The sequence below is a fragment of the Perca flavescens genome, chromosome 1, assembly GCF_004354835.1.
Source record: "Perca flavescens isolate YP-PL-M2 chromosome 1, PFLA_1.0, whole genome shotgun sequence".
NCBI lineage: Eukaryota > Metazoa > Chordata > Actinopteri > Perciformes > Percidae > Perca > Perca flavescens.
This window is the reverse complement of record NC_041331.1, coordinates 31,109,548-31,131,281: the sequence shown is the minus strand read 5'-3', so window position 1 is coordinate 31,131,281 and position 21,734 is coordinate 31,109,548. Positions and strand designations below refer to the sequence as shown.

Sequence of the window (21,734 nt, the reverse complement as noted above, 5' to 3'; positions counted from 1 at the left end):
GTCTGAAACGTTTCTATCTAGCGGTCTACTTCGCTTTTAACTTTTATGTGTCATTAATAGTGATACATTAAGATCAAGGAATCTTTTTGCTGTGGGGCACTTAATGACACACATGATGCTAATTTTGCTGGCAGAGGTCTGGTGAGCCACAGACCAAACTCACCGTTTCAATCAGCAGCTTCTTGCTGGCCTCCCCGATGCTTTTGAGAGCCATGTCCACATCCTTCTGGCCAGGCAGACAGTTGACACAACTATTCAGGGAATGAGACACAGCCTTGGCCACCTGGAACACACAGCAGGTTCATCAGCCTTGGTAAGAGGGTGTTATCTATACACAGCAACCAGGCTGAGATAGAAATCTGAATTTAAAATGCTAATGAGCAAGGCAGTCTGGCAGAATAATTGATATCCACATTTTGCTATTTTTTTCTTTTTTCTTTAATGAATATCAACCTGTGTGTGTGTGTGTGTGTGTGTGTGTGTGTGTGTGTGTGTGTGTGTCCTCTTTGGTTGTGCAACAAATCACAAATTGGGTTGTCACACCACACAACTTAATCTAGCATAGCAATTTCAATGATGAGTATTATTATGATGAAAAAAAAAAAAAAAGTATGAAAAGTATTCATTAAGATAAGAAAAACTGCTTCATTTGTGTTTCTCTACATTGCTATTTAGAAACCTATAATTTTGTTGAGATAAAATATGAGGTGGACAAGACATCAATAATGAAGGTACTTGGCCTGTAAATGTGCCACCAGGTTTATTATAGGATTCCCTTGCTATATTTGACAGGTGTTCACTTTCATGTATTCCTATGCAGATGTAGACATTTATCTGGCTCAGATTTTGTCCATAAGAAAATATTTAGCAAAATATATTGAATTTGAAATAAGCGCTTGTAAACAAGTATTATGGACCAACAAGATGCAAGCATATTTCAGTTTCGACAACCAGCAGAATTCTGCAGAATTGTCTTTGCAGTTTGATTTGCTGTAGTCTGACAGAAAATGAAGGACTGAGCCTTCCTGCTTGCATCATCAAGAGTCATTGGTAGTGTTGAAAAGCACAGACGTAGAACAGAATAGCAGAACAGACTCCAACCCCCCCTGAGCAATCCTGAACCTTCTCACCTGCGCCAGCCTCTGCTGACTCTCGGCGTCTCCGGGGGAAATCAGTGCCTGCTTGGCCTCATGAATGAGAAGCGCCGAGCCTTCCATAACGTCACGAGCCGAGTCCAGCATGGCCGCAGCAGCCTTGGGGTCTGTGGTGGAGGCAGCGACGCCGCGGGCCGCCTGGGCCAGTGTTCTCAGGGCCTGAGCTGTCTCCCTGGCTGCTATTCCTACACACAGGATCACAAGTAACACAAAGTACAGATGTGACCGACCACTATCAGGAAAGTATCTCAGAGAGTTCATAGAATTATGACAAGATACAGTCTCTATCATTTACTCATTTTGAGAATCCTAAAGACAGACATTCTATTTGTTTAAAAATTGTTTCCTGTAGAAGAAGTATTTAAATCCTTTGATTAAGTAAAAGTATGTAAGTATAATCAGGAAAAGGTACTTAAAGTATTCAAAGTAAAAGTGCTCAATGCAGAAAAATCCTTTTAGAAACTGGAAACGATCAAAACAACTGTCGAAAAACTAAATGTTTTATAATCTAATCATTACAGCTCTACTTGTAGGCTTATGTATTGTTGAGTAGTTTAATTTATCATAAAATATCTTGTTTTTATAAACTTCATAATTAATTTGTAAAGTAACTAGTAACTAAAGCTGTCAGAATAATGTAGTGGAGTAAAAAGTACAATATTTCTCTCTGAAATCTAGCCGAGTAGAAGCAGAAAGTGGCATGAAAAGAAAAGACTCAAGTAAAGTACAAGGACCTCAAATTTGTACTTAAGTACAGTACTTGAGTATATGTACTTAGTTACATTCCACCAGTGCTCTGACCTGACAAATGTGTTGCGACAAGAAACGCAGACAAAACGTAATTTGGTCCAAAATTTGACATCTCATTTACAACAAATCAGTTGGATGGGATAAAACAACTGGAATGAAGCCATATTGTATGCAGCAGTTGACAATATTACTGAAGTAAAGCAGGTCAGTTAATAGAAGCATTTCTCCTCTATGGAAAACCATGTGCTGTATTCAAACCATTATGGACAGTATGAAGGTAATGATTAGTCTTTGGAAAACACTTTTTTACAACTAAAGAGAACAAAAATAGCTAACGTTAGTACGTTAAAAAAGTGCCTTATGCTTTGGCTACATTGAACGTGTAACGTATGCGGAGCGGATGTGCAGCATAATGCATCTTTTAACTGGCTACACTTGCGGTGCACACGCCGTATAATTGTGTTTGTCACATGGGAGAAGGTGAGCCTTTGCTTTGGGATTGTTCTTGTTTCTTCAGTTTTTGGAGCCCGGCACAGCGCTGTGAAACCAAACTGCCAATACGCTCACTGACACTCACTAAGTTGTTTCCTGTATATCTGTGGTTTAATTTGGAAGAAATATAGACACTTTATGATCCATTTCTGTGTGACACCTTGCGTAAAAAAACTATAAATATTAGACTTGTAGAGCGGTTCTCTGCAGAGCATACGCACCACTACGTGCTGCTCCCGTGTCGGGGTGTAGCCAGTTTCATTGATTATAACGGAAGCGTAGTTCGCAACATCTGCTGTGCATATGTTACGTGTGCAATGTAGCCGGCCTGTTAGCCTACTGCATCATACAAAGCAGACAATTTAGAGCAGTATGGGAGATCAGGGCAAAACTGTGTTTTGGGTAATTGGATTGGATTATTAAATTACCTCTCAAGTAGTTCTAATATTTTAAAGTAACGTGAAAACGAGAAAGAAGCTTGGTGTAAAGTGTGTACTGCGAGGCAAAATAAACTGGTAACTGAAAGATGGATTTACAGTCAGACGTGTTTGTGGCAGTAAAATTGTTTTCAATGCTCATGGTGGCTGTTGGCATTACGTATGTTCAAAGCAAAAGTTGTATGAGTTAAGAGATATGTTAATTTGAAAACTAAAAAGCAGGTGGATAGAGGCGATTACATGACCTCCGCTCCTTGGTAGAGGTTCAAGTATTTTGGAAGAAGACAGTGTGTCAGCGGTACCAACCTGTGTAGTGTTCATTTCCTTGTGCAGCACAGGTGAGCAGCTGAGCCATGGAGGATCCCACTGACTTTGAGGTGCTGCCCAGATCCTGAGCACACTTCTCCAACTAAAGCAAAGGGAAAGGGGGAAAATAAAAAGTTGTATGTAAGTAACTAAATATTAGGCCGCAAACCCATTAGACTCTCTTCAGGTACAAGTTGCTGGTGGTTCAATACATTTTGTATAACTTGATTGGACTTAATACAACTGCTATTTTTCATGTTAAAAGGTACTCTAAGCGATGTCACACGTTTTTTAGGCTACAACATTTTTTGTCACATACAGCAAACCTCTCCTCACTATCCGTGAGCTGTAAAAAAAAAAACCTGCGGTCTCTGTAGACAGCCCAGGGTCCACTAACTCCAACAAAAACAAAGTGGTCCAACCTGCACCACAAAAACATAACAAACCGTGTTCCAGCGTTCAGCCAATAACCGACAAGAAGGATTTGGGTTGGGGGTTTAGTTCGCTGTAGCACAGAAGGGAGGGGGAGGGGAGGGGCGAGCTAGTCTCATTTTGTTTGAAAATACTTTGAACGTCAACAAGAATAACATCGCCCAACATCGCTTAGAGCACCTTTAAGTTTGGATAAATGAATCCTCAGTCAGCGTTCCGGGTCTAAAAAACAAGACTCTTACTGATTCTCCGGGTAGTGGTGTCAGTTGGTCATTAACAGCAGCCAGCAGAGCATCTTGCAGCTCACTTCTCAGGGTCTGGATGGCAGTGAGCGCAGAGTCGATCTCCATGGGGCCACAGGCTTCATGGGCCTAGAATATCAAGGAAGTCTGCAGTCACTCACAATTCGTTATATGGGTTATTACTTATGTTTCGCAATTGTAAGTAGTAATCCTTTAATTAAAATATTATATTAGTATTATATTTTGGTGTCAGTTTCAGCTCATTATAAACTCAGACAACCGCTATACACAAAACATATACTTGCTGCACTTGAGAAAAGTGCAAACTTGTCACAGGTCAACTGATTGACTGTGAAACAGGTGACTGAGAAGTCTACTTAAAACGCTTCTACTACAGCACTTTACACTTCAGTGCATCTGATGTGGACTAAGTAATAAATAAAATTATATTCTGACATTATTGCCCATGCCATGATTTTAACCATGAAGCAGGCACAGTGTCTTTCTGGAATGATGTTAAGTATTCTAGGTTTGTTTTTGCATCTATTTGCATGTAAACTGCAGTGACTTCCTGCATGCACTGCCACGTATGCGAGGGCCCGTGTGTGTCTGTGCTCTACCTTCTGTGCAGACGTCCTCAGCTCAGCCAGGCAGGTGGCCAGGTTCTTGGCACACTGACCCAGTTGCATGGCTGCAGCCTGATCCGTAACCGTGGGAACAGAGGACTTGGCCGAGGTCACCATCTTACCACCAGGCTGCAGTGTGGAAAAGAAAAAGGAAAAAAGTGTTGAATAAAAACAATTTTTCCCCTTAGAGCATTAAGGAACTGTCTTAAAAACTACATTGTAGTTGGAGCAACAACAAGGAACAAAGGTTAAATGATGTGTTGGTATTTGTGGAGATCCCAGGCTCCTCCATCAGCTCTAAAAGTGCAACAGAGGAATAAACACATACTCCTGCCACACCACTGCTTCTTTAACAGCCTGCTTACACCAATAAGGAGGTTACAGGCCTATTTTCAATGGATCCCCACATGGCAGAAACACTATTTATACTTTGTTCAGCCTGGTTCCTAATGTAGGACTGAAGTTACTCAATGTGAGTATGTGGATATAAAGTTTTAACAATCTCCTCTCCAGCAAAGGTGAGAAATGGAAAGGCCATAGTGTGTGTTCAGTGTGTGTGTGTGCGCGCGCATGTACTGCACCTGTAAGAAGTTCTGGCTGGCAATGATGAGTGCTAATTGTGCACTGAGGTCCTCTGGTTTGGCCTGACTGCCGCGCACCCCCTGGACAAGTTGTGGGATGTGGTCAGCCACTGCCTACACACACACACACACACACACACACACACACACACACACACACACACACACACACACACACACACACACACACACACACACACACACACACAACACACACACACACAACACACACACACACACACACAAAAAAAAAATCACCAAGCAAGTAATTTGTATGCACACAATACAAACAGAAAGGATATGAAAGAAAAATGTGTACAAAGTAAACTGTTTTATTACTTCACAAAAGGAGGAAAAATGGAACAAAGCAAAAAAGTAAACGGCACCATTCTGCCAGCATTGATCCTCACCTTACAGCTCTGCACCAGCTGCTGGTGAACGGCAGTGTTCTTGTTGGAGGCGGCAGCATTTTGAGCAGCAGCGATGGTCTGTGTGGCCGCAGCAGCAGCTTGCTTTGCAGCATTCTGAGGAATATACAGACCCACAAAAACACCCACATGTAAAATATGGTTCAACGGTAGCTCTCCTCCTGTCTCTGCATCAGCCTATCCTCAGTGTCCATTTAAAGCAAAGACTTCTAAGGTCACATATGTGCTTTTAAATTCTCCTGTCAGGTGGTATAAGGGACTTACAATCACGGTCCTGATGTTTTTCTAAAATGGGTTTGTTTCCCCTTACATTTTCAAAATGTATATCCACAAGATGATAAGCTGAAAGCATATCTGTCAATCTGGTTGCATTGATACATTGTTTAAAAAAAAAATTTGCAAATTGTAGTGCAATTGAGTTTAAGTACATACATAAGTCCGTCCCATAAAATTTCAAGAGCATTTCTACTACTCATTTTCATTAAGTAAAATGCGCATAAAACTGCACATCATAAACTATAAATGGTTAAGGGACTTGTTAAGCATGTACGGCGTGTAACAAATGCAGCAAAATTCATAAACCCTGGTAATGAGTTGAATATTTTAGTTTCAAGTTAAATTGAGCCGTGAATCAAATAACCCCCAAGGCAAATGAGCCCCTTTCGATCCATTTTGATGATAGATTACTCGTTTCCCTATTTCAGGACCTTTTAAAAAGAGAAACAACAAACCGAAATCTGTATTAAAAAAACTTGAAAAACCCGGACATGTTAATGCTGAAAGACATGCTGCTGAAATCAACATCTAACACTCGGCGATGTTTGGTACTAAGGGATGCCTCACTTTTATTAGGTGCTTGAGAGATTGTGACATTTAGGATTAGACTTGGTGTTAATGTCATGTTTTATTGTAAATATTATTAGATTCCTTTTCCTAAAATAGCCATTTCTCTTGGGACAAAGTGTGGTAAAGGTTGAGCCGGCATCACTGACCTCCAGTCTGTTAATCAGTTTCTTCTTAATGGCATTCTGAGCAGCAGCATTGGTGGCCACACGTAGCCCCTCCGCAGCCTCCCTCAGTCTTTGCTGCTGGTCCTCGTTCTCTGGGTACGCTGCCGCACCCTTAGAGAGAAAACAAACACACACAGAAAACAGCTGGTGTAAGGGTGTGAAAAAATGGCTGAATGATCTGTTCACAATACTTCCTGACTTTCTACAACCTTAAAAAGCCATTCTGAATGACATGTGAGACCAGCAGCAGACACAACCGCCATCAGCACACACAGTCATCTTCCAGTCAGTGTAGACACACCTTTGACAATTTAACGGATTTAAATCACCGCACTTAAACTCAGCTGCGGCTCGTCTTCATCACTTCTTTGTTGATGGCTAAATGTCAAGATATGTTATTTATATTAGGAAACAGCTCTTTTTTTATGTTCCCGTTTTTGAATCCAGCAGTGCAAGTTAACTGGGCTCAGTGGAGACCAATATAATTTGACACCTCCGCGTCTCCTGCTGTGGGAGAGAAAGCTAAGCCTGCTGCCATTAGGTTAATTAACTGGGAGCTCGGTAGCTTCACCTGCAGCTACACAGAGATGCAAGTGTGCGTGCGCTCCTGAAAACCTGCGTCATGAAGGTAATGTTTAACCCTACAGATGGCAGAAGACAACACGGACACAGATAGCACTATGAACAAGGCAGAAAACAGAAGGAAAAATTTTTTTAAAAATGCCTTGTTATTTCATGGGTAGAAAAGGTTTTGTTTCAACATTTGACTTTGCATTAATCACTGTAAAACGATGTTGGTGACCAGCTTCAAATCGGTGTTGGCAGCTAATATCTTTCGGTTGGCAACTGCTGACACCATTTAAATATAACAGCCAATTTGCATAATTATTTTTAAAAAGTGCTGATTTAGAGAGGAAGTCGTTTTCGAAAAGCAAGGTCTGTTCTACAGCGATACAATACATAATAAATCAAAATCCTTACCTGACATGGGCTTTAAAAAACAGGCATAAACACAGTCAGCTGTAAAACATGCAGTCCAAAAACTAAACTGCACAAGCTCAATCAATCAGTTACCAAGGCAACGGCTGGCTGAGGTCTCAGCCTCCACTGACACGGATATATATGTACAGCTGTGACAGTGACAAGTCTGGCATCAAACTGGACCATCAAACCAGCTGGAGGGCATCTTTTCATTTTCATGGTGAGAGTGGAGAGTTATTAATATCAGTGTGTGATTCTGCAGACAGATAATGGGACTGATGTTGAAAGATAGAAGATAAATAGTTTGGATAGAGAAAGATGAGAGGCAAATCTAAGCTTGCCCTTCAGCAATCGGGGAAGAAAAGAGTTTGATGTCCTCTTACTCTTAATCATGTTACGCTGGGAACTTTTTTTTAAGATAATTTTTTGGCCATGTTTAGGCCTTTATTTGGATAGGACAGCTTAGACTTGAAAGGGGAGAGAGAAGGGGAATGACCTGCAGCAAAGGGCCGCAGGTTGGAGTCGAACCTGCGGCCACTGCGTCGAGGAGTAAACCTCTATATATGGGCGCCTGCTTTACCAGGTGAGCTAACCAGGGGTCCGTTACGCTGGAAACTTGAGGTGTCAGAAGAACAGGAGCAGAAATGTAAACGCTGGATGGATTTTAATATTTCAACCCTATCATTTCTTAATTATTTGATAATTACTTTTGTACCCAGATGTCTTCATAAGCTAATTCCTGGCCATTGCTGTTTAACTGCACTTCCAAAAACATTGCTATTAAACCAAAGGATTAGACGAGCAGTGTATAAATGTGTAATGCAACAACTTACAGTTTGAGATTAAAGAGAGAAGAGGTTGTGGTTTAGAGACCTTCAGTATCTAGTAAAGGACTGTAGCAACTCTATTAATAATTCTTTGACGATTAAAGAAACAAAACCAAAGAATCAGAGCGGCATTAAACCGTGGTTGGGAGTGTTGCAAAGCAACCCATTCACACTAAGAAACAAGCACATTTTATTTGTGGTCTGAAAGGCAAATCTAAGACACATCCTGGCTGGAGCTGCTACATGGATAAGAAATAATTGAATAATTAAAGCACACAAGGTGTTTTAACTGGGACGAGAACACGATTTCTAATTTACAACAAAGATCTCTATATTCAGACAAATCTAATTAGAATGGGAAAATTCTACAAACCTATAAAACCAATCACTAATTCAATGTCTGTAGCTGTTGACTTTAACCATTGGAAGAAAGTTTTAAAGGTCTTCTTTTATTAATAAAAAAATAGCATCTAACCAACAAGACTAAGCATATTCACTTGCCAAACTGTCATCATTGGTCTTTTCACACACACTCACACACACTTCATTTTAGGCGTGATTGGTTTGTCCTTCACAAAAGGTACAAACATCTTCAAACAAGAAGACAATCATTCAGCTCTTAAGTTACAGTGGGTTGTTCACTCTAATCTACCCTTTAATTATAACAATTCTGGCAGGTGCTCAGGCATCAGTTCATCTGCAAACCAACATTAATGCAATTTTACATTCAAATAAACACTGAATGAATGATAAACACTCATGAGTTATCAACCAAATATCCAAATTAAAATAGCATCAACTACAAAAACATTTCACACAGCCCTCTCTCTTGGGGCCTCTGGCTCAGTTTCTTTCCCCGCCGCTGTCATTAGAAAGGTCACCCTTGCATATACAAGAGAATAAAACCCAGCCCTGTAGATTCTCATCTGGTCTTAAGAAATGCCAATATGATTAAAACCAAAACTTTTCCCAAGAAGATCTACCCAAAATATATTTTTGGGAGGACTGTTGTGGTTGAATTATGCATTGACTAAAGCTCGTTTCACAGCAGCTCCTCAGTTCAGTAAATGTACTGCTTTTTGTGCAGCATGCAATTTAATTTAAAATGACAACAAAATAAACACAATAAATATGATCTGCTCTGTGTCTTCCACGCTGCTTACCTTTGCTGCCTCCACCATCCTTGCCGTAGCATCAGCCAGCAATTTGGCAGCGGCCAGCAACTTCTTAGAGTTGTCAACATCCACCTCGGCCTCAGCGTCAGACCTCATGGCATTCACCAGGTCGGAGGTGGCCTGAGCCAGCACCCGAGCCTGACGAACCATCTCTCCTGAGACGCCATTACAGAGGACAGGGGGAGTGTAGGGGCGAGGGGATGGGGAGAGGGAGATGAGTGGATTAATGGGTGAGTCATACTAATGAAGAGATCGAGTGTGTTAACACAGTAATGTTTTAATTAAACTGCACAGCTTTCTCCTTATGCTGGTAATCCTCCTGAGGTATTTTCATGAACAATAAAAAAAAAAATCTTATCTTAATTTTTTTAACCACTTAATGCAATAATAATCAAATTGCTTAGTGCTTTCACTCACAAGTTGGGCATAATGTTGCAATGCTGGCACATTTTAGTGGAGCAGATAAATATTTCAACAAACTGCACTGATTTTTAATTTGACGCCATTACATTCTCTGGGAGTTTTTCAGTAAGAGAAACTGGAAGCTTATTTGTTCAAATGATTGATAGTAAGTTGACTCATAGTGTGACTGTTTGAAGTCGTACACAATAGTGAGCTTTTAAACAAAGTTCAACGTCAGCATTTATATAAAAAAAAAAAAAAAAAAAAAAAAAAGCCCTGGTGGGTGAAAACAACATACAAAAGAAACAAACATCTTTCACTGTAGTTGAATCTCTTGCACAGTTTTACTGCTCTCCCTGATCAGATGTTTATAATGTTTTAACACCTGTGGGTGACTTGTGAAGACACAATTAGATACAACTGTTCCACCAGCCTTGGTGTTTTTGATTCCCTCTGAAAATATTCTTACAATCAGACTAATGAGAAAAGACAAAAGGGATAAGAAAATGATTGTTGTCTAGATTGTCTCTGTCAAAGCAGACCTGGCACACCACACAAGCCATTTGGTGATGTGAATGAATCAGCTGATCTGCCAACACTCCACTACAGAAGGATTCACTCGGTTTCTTTCTTCAGGTGTGACTTAACCTGACACATTGGACAGCGGTTCAAAGGTGGTATTCTCCAATCAGCTGTGTGCATTCAGGCCTCAGCGGAACAAACGGCAATCCTACTTGTCTATCAAGCCAATCAATTTGGCTAAGCTGACCGCTGGCCCGGGATATTCTCTGTGAATCTCTTTCTATCCATCTGTCTTTCTCTGCTGTCAGACTTGCTAACAACACTGTCAGCTTTTCTCTGTGGCTTCACCCGGGCTGACAGCGGCCCTTTCAAACCCCCACCATCACGCCAGTCTCTGAGGAGGAGATGGCATGAAGCACGAACCAATACAGTGAGACATCTACACAGAAAGCAGAAACTTTCTAGAGCTGTAAAAAAGCTAGTTTTATAGATGAGATTATATATAGTAACATGCTTTTTCATCACTTATTTAAACCTAAACAGATATTACAATATTATTATATAATTTAGACACATTTTAGACTGAATTTCAAAGCATGCCAGGAGCCAAAATTGTGCAGTACTCGTTGATGGGTTACATTGAGTAGCATGTCAGGGCAGGCTGATTTTGAGGTGAGTATCGGACAGATTCAGGTTTAAATTAAAACGATGACCTGAAGATGGCTCCAGGTAAAAAGTTTAAGGGTTTTCCAAAGTGATAATTTATGACGGGGCATGTATATCCGTACCAAAATTTCATGGCAATCCACCCAATAGTTGTTAAGACATTTCACTCTAAACTCAGAGGAAAAAGCCAGAAGTCAGAGGATCAAAGCCATTAGGGTTCATCCTCTGGGAACCATGAATGTCTGTACAAAATGTCAATCCATACAATAGTTATAGCGATATTTCAGTCTGGACCAAAGTGATGGACTGACTGCGCAACTGCTAGCATGGCTCATTAAAACTAAAACCTCACAGAAAGTAGCTGGCTGTGGGTTGTACTCCCCTGCTAGCGACGGCTTAAACCATGATTGCTTTTCTAATCAAAAAATAATTTTCAGTTTAAGGGGAATCAATTAACCTTGTCCTTAACCTAAATGCCGTACATCATTACTTAATCAAAAACAAAACAGCATTCATTTTAACATGTTGGCCTTTTTCTGTATTTTATAGCTTTTGGAAAAAGTCTCCAACATGGCTGGATGTGGATGCACAATTACGATTCCTTCATTTTCTCAGCTTTTCATCTCCAAACCGTATCCTCTTTTGGACTCACCTGCGTCTCCCATGGAGCTGAAGATATTCTCAGTGACGGTCATGATGGTGTCTGTGGCCTGGTCATAGCGCCCGATAGGCTCTCCCCTTGAGGTGTACTGTCGAACATGCTGCAGGAGATCTCCCAGAGCCTGACTCACCACGCTGGCTGCTGCACTCACCTTTAACACGGGAGATGCACATCATCAACGTTAATGCCGTGTTTCTTCTTCCTAAGGTGCATTAGTCCCTGCTTTTTATTCCATCAGGCTGGGGTGAAGAGCACTGACTCAATCTGAATCTTCATTGCTTATTAAAGGTGCCCTGCCACACGTATTACATTACTTTGTGGTAATGTCTGAAGTTCTACCATGGACTCTGAGATTTTTTGTGGAAAACATGCCTTGGTTACCTTGTTTCAAGCCATTCTAGCGTGGTATAGAAAGCCTGCAGGAAGATTCAGCTCGATTTCTGCCAGTTCTCATTAATATTCAACAAGCTAAGATGCTTGACTCTGATTGGCTAACAGCTAGCCAATGAGAGCCTGGCTATTAGCATCCTTTACCCAGCCCAACTGGGCGAGCTCATGAATAGTAATGAGCTCAGGCAACACCACATCAGACTGACCAGCTTTTGTAACTGGCCTGATTTCTCCGCTTATTTCTTTTCAGTGGCTAGAGCTGACAGAGGAGGTAGCAGTTCATTTTCACATTCACCACATAACACAAACACATATGGACATAACATATTTAAAAAAAATACAAGTAAAAATGGTTTTGTGTGGCAGGGCACCTTTAAGCCAGGTGTTAGTACACACACTGAACATCCTGAATAAAAAAAAACGTCCAGTGTGGTTTAAATAGATAGAAAGCTTGAGAACCAGTATTTTAGGAAATTCCTTCATTCATACTCATTTGTTGCTAATAAGTGTCTATACATGAATCAAGCTGACCTGTTTGAGGAGCTCGCCATCTTCTGTGGCTGAGAGGCAGGCCTGGACGCAGCTTTCCACCGAGCGGTCCACCAGCTTTCCAGCTTCGATTAACTGCTCCTGGCAAACCGGTGAACTGATGGTGGGACTCACCACCTACAACAACAAGGTGAAAAGAGTAAAAATAATAATAATGGTGAAGGAGGAAAGGACATAAAGGAGACAAAGTGAAAAAAAAACTATTTCATCACCACTGTGAAAAAGAGAAAAACAATGGCATTCTACGGTGCAAAAGTTATCAATATGTATACATATACAGTTTAAATAACTAAATGGCAAAAAAAGAAATAATATAGGGCTCCATCTAACTTCCCTAATATGACTAGAACATAACAGCAAACATTTGAAATTGGAGAAACCCCACTCCTATAGTCTTTACGTAATTAAATGACATTTCATAGAGAAAACCGAATAAATAAATGACTTGAAAGGGATTCAGAAGATCGTGCTCATCACATTAACATGCAGAGAGGTGAGGATTTGTTTAGTAAATGCAACTATTCTGTCTGGGAGCCATGAGGGCATTTAAGCTAATTAGAGACATGTGGGCTGTACAATTAATAACGTGAAAATATGATGTGGGCACAGGGTATTTAACGGTGCCTTGGTACATCCTGATATATTCACTCTATTTCTTTTTGTTTTTTTAGCCGCAGATAAATTGGAGTTTATTTAAGTATTTGAGGAATATTTACCACACCTCAATAAACGGTCTACTTATGAGAGAAGATGGAATAGCAAATGGGGAAATACTGTCATGCACTCAACCAAATAGATTTAACAATAGCTTCCCAATTGACACCACAAAGTGTTAATATTCAAATCTCAGACAGATCTGACAAAATAAATGGGAAAACATTACTCCACCTAGCATTTGCATAATATCCAGCGAATTTACTTTTTGTGAATTGAGCGCATATTATACAAATACTGATATGATGCGAGTCATTTAGTACACCGAGACTCAAAGATATTCTTGTACCTTGGCACATGCCACCAGCTGGGAGGTGGACAGGGCACACTGGGTGGCAGCAGCAATGACCCGGTTTTGAAGCACGGTGTCCTCAGCAACCTGGGCCACGTTCTTGGCCTTCAGCACCAACATGGCTGCAGCGTTGGCCACTGCTTTGGCCAGATTCATCAAGATGTCCTACAACAACAACAACAGGTGGAAAAGTTGAAAATCTCATCAGAAAACTTTATATCCCTGCACAGTCTGTCCAATCCCATTTTTTTTTTTATATCTCATTCTCATAAAACAGATGACAAGATCAGATGCAGATAAAAGTTGAAGAAATATTTATTATAGCTCTATGTCATAGGATGGTGTATGTAGTTGTGTAATTGTGCTAAAAGAAAGGGGATGGGGGAACCTAAGAAACATTTCACAGAATCAGGACATCAAATCCGATCGCATTTAGTTTTTGACAGGAAAATTAACAATGGAGTTTCCTTATTGTACATTATGTACTTTGCTATATACACATCTCATTAAAAGGGCAGCAGCAACAATCCAACTAAAAAACACACACGCACGTTTCCCCACTGCACATCAGTGGTGGAATGTAACTAAGTACATTTACTCAAGTACTGTACATTTCAGAGAGAAATATGGTACTTTTTACTCCACTACATTACTCTGACACCTTTAGTTAATAGTTATTTTACAAATTAAGATTTCTGCACACAAAACACATGTTTATAAAATATGATGTTTTATTATAAATTATCTATCTATCTATCTATCTATCTATCTATCTATCTATCTATCTATCTATCTCAATCTATCTGAAATGATTTGCAGATTAAACACATCATTAATGGACAGAACTGTTTTGATCATTTCCAGTTTCTAAAATGAGAGGATTTTTTTTTTCTGCATAGAGTAATTTTACTTTTAATACTTTAAGTACATTTTCCTGATGATACTTACATACTTTTACTTAAGTAACATTTTTAATGCAGGACTTTTAAATGTAACAGAGTATTTTTACAGTGTGGTATTAGTATTTTGACTTAAGTAAAGGATCTAAATACTTCTTCCACCACTGCTGCGCATATGTACAACTCATCAATGCTGAAATACACCAGCGCGTGGTGACAGGCAGGTTGTGAGAAAAGTTGTGCTGATTTTAACTTATAACCTCGGCAAACATTGTATTACAATAACAATCGGGATTCAGCCAAGTATGAGCTACACAAAAGAAAAACACAAGCTTGACAGCTAGAATAGCTTTCAATTCAAACAAAAACACCTGGCTAAAATACTCCCTCCATATTCCCCTGGTTACAATGTGTTTCTAATTAACTGAGTTCCCAAGGACTGTGAATGTTACACAGATTGTGGTGATGAAACGATGATGATAGATGGACGGGGTGCAGCTTTACCTGGAACCTTTCGTCTGCCTCGCTCTCTCCAATCTGGCGCAGGAGGTCTCCACTGGCCTGGCCGATGCTGCCTGCTGCTGTCAGCACAGTCTGTCTGGGCTGCGCACACGCACACACACCACACAACACACACCACACACACACACACAAAACCATCAGGATGTGAAACTGCATTTGGACGCCTGGTTGGCATATCTTGAGATATAGCTTCTAAGTAAACTGTAATGTGTTTTACTGTGCTGTATGCTGAATCTACAAACATCAGTGCCATTTATGTACTGCATACTGCTTAACATATTGTTGGTTATTTAAACACAAAGTGAAATACAGAAACAGTAAGACAAAAGAGAGTTATCTCTATCAAACAGCCCACACCTCTCCGTCTAACTACCCTACACGCTTTAAGATATCTACATGCATAATGCACGAGCGTGTAAAGCTAGACAGACCTGTGCATTATGCAGCTTACCAGCCAACACCTGTACAGTACATTAACTTCTGAATGATACTTCCACAACAAAACAGCAAATTCTTAATAGACATCAGTGAGAACATTACAGTCCTGCAACCCAAAGAAGATGGAGACTATTTAGCACAAAGTGTTCTTTACAGAGTTTTTAAGCAAGTTCTGTTTCCATAAAGGCACAAAAAGCCTGCCGTTCAGCCTAGCCTCAGTCGGATGTCTTTATTAAAACCGACCTGAACAATTCAGCAAGCTGAAGCCGGCCAGCAGCAGAGGATGTTAATATAATTAGGTGTAGTTTGGAGGAGCAGAAGAGACACTGCCTTATTATGAAAAGATGATACATTGTCTCAGAGTGGAGCTGCTCTCCGGAAAATTTGATTAACCTTTTAGGTTGCCAATTTGGATTTAAAAGAAAAAAGAAGAAAACTTTCAAGACATGATATCATTATCTCAGGGTTTGGGGTCCCTTTGCTCACCTCTCCAGAAGCTGGCTCCACAGCCTTCAGCAGGTCAGACACGGCCCCTGCTAGTGTCCTGGCGGCCCTCATCAGGTCATTACCTCCGCCAACGTCGTCCTCCATCAGAGCAGCTAGCAGCTTCACACCCTTTGACATTTCTGTCAGGTTGGAGGAGATGGTTGTGATGGCGCAGCCCACGGCGGTGTAGTCTGTGTCAGTTGGATCGCCTGAATACGAGGAGAGGGGACAGAATAACAAGGGCCATCAGAAATATAGAGTCCTAGAGAAGGGAGTTAAACAAAGCTTATCCAAATCCAAACAGAAAAAAAAAAAAAATGCAACTGCCCTCCAAAGTGAGTCTTCTTAAGACTCACCGACCCTTGTAAACAGCCTAACCATTCAACAAGAAAAAAACTATTTTAGAGACTGCATAAACACAATATCGTCATATCAACTGGTGTAATAAACACATTGTGAAAGGCTCCGACATATCGCAAAAGACACTCAAATTATCTTTTCTCTCCTCCTCAATAGCTACAGACACAGAAATGGCCCATACTAAGGAAAGCTCATTGTGGGACTGACTCTAGTGGCTGTAATTCTTCACCAAGGCTGAATTTCAGGAAAGAGACTTCAGATACAGTATTAGGGGACCACTAAGGTCTATATAAAAGCATCCAAAGAGCGCCATGTCGTGGGACCTTTAACGCTTTCACTGGTTTCATAAAGCATTCCTAAAAGGCGTAGAATTTTTTTTTTTTTAAATCCCACAAAGGCTATACAACAATATGTAATGTAGCCTTGCTCTACTATCAAGACATTGAAATCGATTTTTTTTTTTTTTTTTTTTTTTTAAGTAAATTGCAGTAAATCCAAGCCAAGACAAACAGAAGACAATCTGCTGAGTCATGCCAGCGCCACTGACCAGCTGTGAGGTTGACAACAGAGGCTGTTCCGGCAGTGATGGCGTCGACCTGGGAGTGAATCTCATGTTTTGACTCATCCATTTTGTTCTGGATCCACACCTTGGATGCCTAGGTACACAGAGGGAGACCACAGCAAAAGCCATGACTTTGCATGTATACAATGCACTTGAACATGTCTGTCATTCTGCAGACAGCACTATTATTAATCACTATGTATTACTACGGTTTTGTTTTATGGCTGTTTTTTTAGTGAACGCATGCAATGAAAGTGATATATTACAATACTGTGTGTATAGAGTACGAGTATGTGAGGGTTTCATTTCAACCGTAGGCACATGTATGTGCACTGTACAGTACCATGTCCTGTCCCAGTGGTGGCAGGTTGTCCACCTCCCCTAGGTCAATCTGGGCCTTCTGCACAGCTTGCATACTGGTGTTGATGGTTCCCATCAGAGCCTGCTGGGCTGAACTCTATACATACAGGAAGACAAACAGGTTGGTTCATTTCTCACAGAATGCAGCCTAGAGGGATTTTTCAAGAAACCTTGATGAGGGACGATGATTGTAATTGCAGTGGTAGAAGACGTATTCAGTACTAATACCACACTGTAAAAATACTCCGTTCCAAGGAAATGTCCTGCATTGAAAATGTTACCAAAGTAAAAGGATGCAAGTATCATCATCAGGATATTAACATAAAAATAAAACTGGACACGATCAAAACACTTCTGTCAATCAATGTTTAATCTGCTAATCATTTCAGCTGGAATTGTAGGCCTATATATTGTTGGGTAGTTTAATTTATAATACATTACATGTCATTTAGCTGACGCTTTTATCCAAAGTGACTTACATTTGCTATATATGTCAGAGGTCACACGCCTCTTGAGCAAATAGGGGTTAAGTTTCTTGCTCAGGGACACATTGGTTGATGTATCGCATTGGGAATCGAACCCAGGTATCCCACACCAAAGGCATGTGTCATATCCACTACTAATAAAACATTGTGTTTTATTAACTGTGCGTTTCATATGCAAAAATCTTTTTTTGTAAAGTAAATGGTAACTAAAGCTGTCAGAGTAATGTAGTGGAGTAAAAAGTAGAAGTAGAAAGTGGCATGAAAAGAAAAGGATTGAGTATCTGAAATTTGTACTTTGGTACAGTACTCGAGTAAATGTACTTAGTTACATTTCACCACTGTCTAATTGTTGCATGTAATGGGAACCAGCCACGAGGATGGGAAAAAGGATCATGATACAGCTGTCTAGTGGTGCCACCTCAAACAGACTCTTGCATGAGTGGCATATGCCTTTAACAGGACTTTATCAGTGAATGAAAACTACACAGACATCCTACTGAGAGCCATTTTGCTGTTCTTACAAGCGGTGGCATGTGTCCACGGTGCATCTGACCCATTGTGATCTGCTGTTGAGCAGATGGCATGGTGCCCATGCTGAGCGACTCTGTGCCAATGGAGCCGGAGCGTATCACCCCTGGCAGCGCCACTGAGCCATGCTCCACCCGACCCACACGATTAAACTGCTGCTGAAGGATGGTGGACCTGCAGGAACACAAACAGGAAGTTAGTGAATCATCTAGAAAGGTTATGGGATAATCACTTTTTTCCTTGTTCATGTTTTCAAAGCAAGTCCTGTCTTAAGTTAAAGTAGAATGGTACAATAGGCATGGACACTATTTCAAAGTTTTCTTTTGGAAAGTAAATCTGGCAAGTTACATTGATTTAATTAATATAGTATAATTTAGGTTCAAATCGCTGACGTTTACGTCCAACTAAAGCTGAGAAAATATCAGTTAATGTCTGCTTGGTTGATAAAGCAGGAGAGTCACAATTAAAATAAAATTCCTACATCATTAAGCTTGCCCAGAGCAGAGTGTAAAATATTCTGCTTAAAAAGAAATTCATTTGATTTTTTATCAGCTTTGGTTTGGCTTACCTGCATTTAGTAACTGCTCACTGTCTTTGTAGGACAGTATTGACAGAATCAATCATTTTTTAGTCGAGTAATGTTTCGGTGAAAACAGAACGGTGTCCTTTAAAATCTATTCTCAGCTTAGCATCACAGACCTTAATTCCACCAAAATACCAACAATTCCCTTTGCGCTGCCTCATTTGAATGACATTACCATCAGTTTGCACCTCTCCTCCCACCTTTGCACCATGCATGCTATTCTAGGCACAAAAATACGCAAAGACACCATGAGCCTGATGGCAAACAGTGCAAAATACAGCTTTATTGTAGTTATATATTAGAAACAAGCTCAAAAAATGGCAAAACACATGAAGACAGGAAAAAAGGTGAAAAAAGTCACTTAAAAGAAAACTAAAAGAAAGCATGTTTCTAGGTCTCAACTATGTGTGTGAGTGTGTTCAAGATCAAGATTTAACACCAGGCAATGTGGCTGTGTTTGTTTTTGACAGTCGGCCACTAACAAAAAGCAGACCAACGTTGCAGAATCTTCCCACTGTGCACTTCTGGAAGATAAAGCTTTGTTTTGTTTTTCCTCAGATAAGGGCTTTCAGAGTTTGGGCTTGCTATGCGTTTGCAGTATAAAAGACTTTTGCCTTCGGCCCTGCCCACAAGCCCAGATAAAAGAAAAAGGACAACAAAAATGCAATAGAAATTGCAGCAAATAGTCTCTCAGTTTAAAGCAGGAAAGCAATATCAATTGAGGCGAGACAGGAAAAGGGGCTTCAGTTACACACAGAGTTCACTGTGGATGAATGAGGTAATACACATCTAATCAGGAAATGTTCAGATAGGGCCTTTGCTTGTCCAGTCCAGCAAAAATGTCCTCACATAATGATTATCTCTCAGGATAAAGTCCAGCGGAGGAAGTGTTTCTGTGATGAAATGAGGTCCTGGAAGATGGATGTGTGAGCTGCGGTCGAGGGGCGTAGTGAGAAGGAAATTGAAAAAGGACACAGTCGGATATTGTGTTTTGACAGAATAATACTGTACGCAATAACTTTGTGTGCTGCTTTTGAGCTCATGGACAAACCATCATCATATTGGACACAATAAAGTACAGCAGGAATCATATAGGATCATTGTATGGATTAATCCACACAACTACAAGTTTGTTGTCAAGTAGCTTTATTTCCATTTCCTTGCTTTTGTAAAAAAATTTTCTATTGAAATATCCTGTTTTCTATAACATGTTTTTTCATTTGCAAATAGAAAGATGAAAACGGTCTAACACTGACAAGAAGCCCTGCTTGTACTCTGATTTCAAAACATTTTGAATCTACAGCCATGCTAGCAGCTCTGTGAGGCTGCACAGTGTTGTTTTGACACTAAAGTTGTCATGTATAGGTATAATGTTCACAATCTCATTTTAGTGTGTTAGTATGCCGACATTTGCTTGTTAGCACTAAACATTGGACACATTGCGTTATTACAGTTCATTCCTTGGAGAAAACGAATGTTTGCACCATATTTAATGACAAATCATCCAAAAGATGTTGCTTGCATGACTGGAATAGTCAAAACACTTAGTTATAAGTTACTTATTTACATACTTTTTCGGGGACACGGATTCCTCAAGCATGGTTGACTCCTCATCACCTTCTAATCCAAAGCGGTCCTTGCTTTGCTTCTGCAGCAGAGAGAAAAACACACCAAACATTAGTTTCAAAAAGGAGCCCACAGTGACTTTAAAAAAAAGCTACCTTGAGGCTAAACCTAAATGTCTTTAGTGTCACATAAAAGAAAACCAAATTCATCAAGCGATTCAGAGTAGGAAATTGGTCTCACCTCAACACATATTTAATTCTATTTTTAGGCTTTGGATACACCAGCTAAAGGTCATTTAAACTAAAATGTAACCAAAAGCAGGAGTTACTTTTGATTCAAGTTTTATATCTTTTGATATCTTTTCAGTATTTTGAAGGGACATATTTGTGTCAACTTTCTAAACCGAGGAAAGAAAGACTAGAGACCCAAATACGCATGTAGGGAATAACTATACGAGTTCTTACAGTGTACCTGTGCCACATGAGCCCAGCTGTCCTGAACCGTTTTTTTTTTCCTTCTTAAAGTGCAGCTGTACAACACAGTAGCCTGAGCATATCACGCATCAACTGATCTGAGACTTTATTGATTCATTATGATTCATCGGTGTCTCCGGAGATAAATGTCTCACCTTTTTGAGGATGATGTCGATGTAACCGGCAATGAGCTGAGAGATCTGTTCCCCTTCAGTGGTCTGCACTGAGTAATAACTCTCCTGGTACTCCCCAAAGTCCTACACAGACACACACAGACACACACCTTAAATCATGCATTTTACACTGTACACAGGATTTATTGTGTGGATTCCCATGTAGCCGACTATGTCAGATGAATACTACACGTTGTGTTGGATGACTGCTTCAACATACAGAGAGTCAGAGTCTTAACCCAAGAATGTTGGAGCAGATTCTATGTAGGAAACAGAGCAGAAAATAAATAACTCTGGAGGACTTTTTTTCGTCCAGCTGGGAGGAGGCCTCGGGGAAGACCCAGGACTAGGTGGAGGGATTATATCTCCAACCTGGCCTGGGAACGCCTCGGGATCCCCCAGTCGGAGCTGGTTAATGTTGCTCGGGAAAGGGAAGTTTGGGGTCCCCTGCTGGAACTGCTCCCCCCGCGACCCGACACCGGATGGAGTGACCCTGCCCGGAGGAAGCCCGGGGCCCCCGTCTGGAGCCAGGCCCAGACAGCGGGCTCGTCGGCGAGCGCCTGGTGGCCGGGTTTGCCACGGAGCCCGGCCGGGCACAGCCCGAACAAGCTACGTGGCAACTCCCTCTCCATCCCATGGGCCCACCACCTGTGGGAGGAACC

General features: G+C 40.7%; 1 protein-coding gene across 2 annotated transcripts in view; it reads right to left on the bottom strand.

Moving 5' to 3' along the window:
• The window catches only part of tln2a (talin 2a), a 101,785-nt gene that overhangs the window by 26,645 nt on the left and 53,406 nt on the right, over nucleotides 1-21,734 (bottom strand). For both annotated transcript variants that reach the window (XM_028570559.1, XM_028570654.1), the window contains exons 12-30: nucleotides 21,055-21,156; nucleotides 20,432-20,508; nucleotides 18,271-18,451; nucleotides 17,248-17,361; nucleotides 16,890-16,998; nucleotides 15,983-16,191; nucleotides 15,041-15,139; nucleotides 13,635-13,802; nucleotides 12,614-12,748; nucleotides 11,684-11,843; nucleotides 9,430-9,596; nucleotides 6,441-6,569; nucleotides 5,431-5,544; nucleotides 5,021-5,134; nucleotides 4,434-4,568; nucleotides 3,814-3,942; nucleotides 3,140-3,242; nucleotides 1,131-1,339; nucleotides 164-283 (exon numbers count right to left, since the gene is read on the bottom strand). In XM_028570559.1, the coding sequence (XP_028426360.1) occupies nucleotides 164-283; nucleotides 1,131-1,339; nucleotides 3,140-3,242; nucleotides 3,814-3,942; nucleotides 4,434-4,568; nucleotides 5,021-5,134; nucleotides 5,431-5,544; nucleotides 6,441-6,569; nucleotides 9,430-9,596; nucleotides 11,684-11,843; nucleotides 12,614-12,748; nucleotides 13,635-13,802; nucleotides 15,041-15,139; nucleotides 15,983-16,191; nucleotides 16,890-16,998; nucleotides 17,248-17,361; nucleotides 18,271-18,451; nucleotides 20,432-20,508; nucleotides 21,055-21,156 (2,574 nt within the window). The remainder of the gene's footprint in view (nucleotides 1-163; nucleotides 284-1,130; nucleotides 1,340-3,139; nucleotides 3,243-3,813; nucleotides 3,943-4,433; nucleotides 4,569-5,020; nucleotides 5,135-5,430; nucleotides 5,545-6,440; nucleotides 6,570-9,429; nucleotides 9,597-11,683; nucleotides 11,844-12,613; nucleotides 12,749-13,634; nucleotides 13,803-15,040; nucleotides 15,140-15,982; nucleotides 16,192-16,889; nucleotides 16,999-17,247; nucleotides 17,362-18,270; nucleotides 18,452-20,431; nucleotides 20,509-21,054; nucleotides 21,157-21,734) is intronic.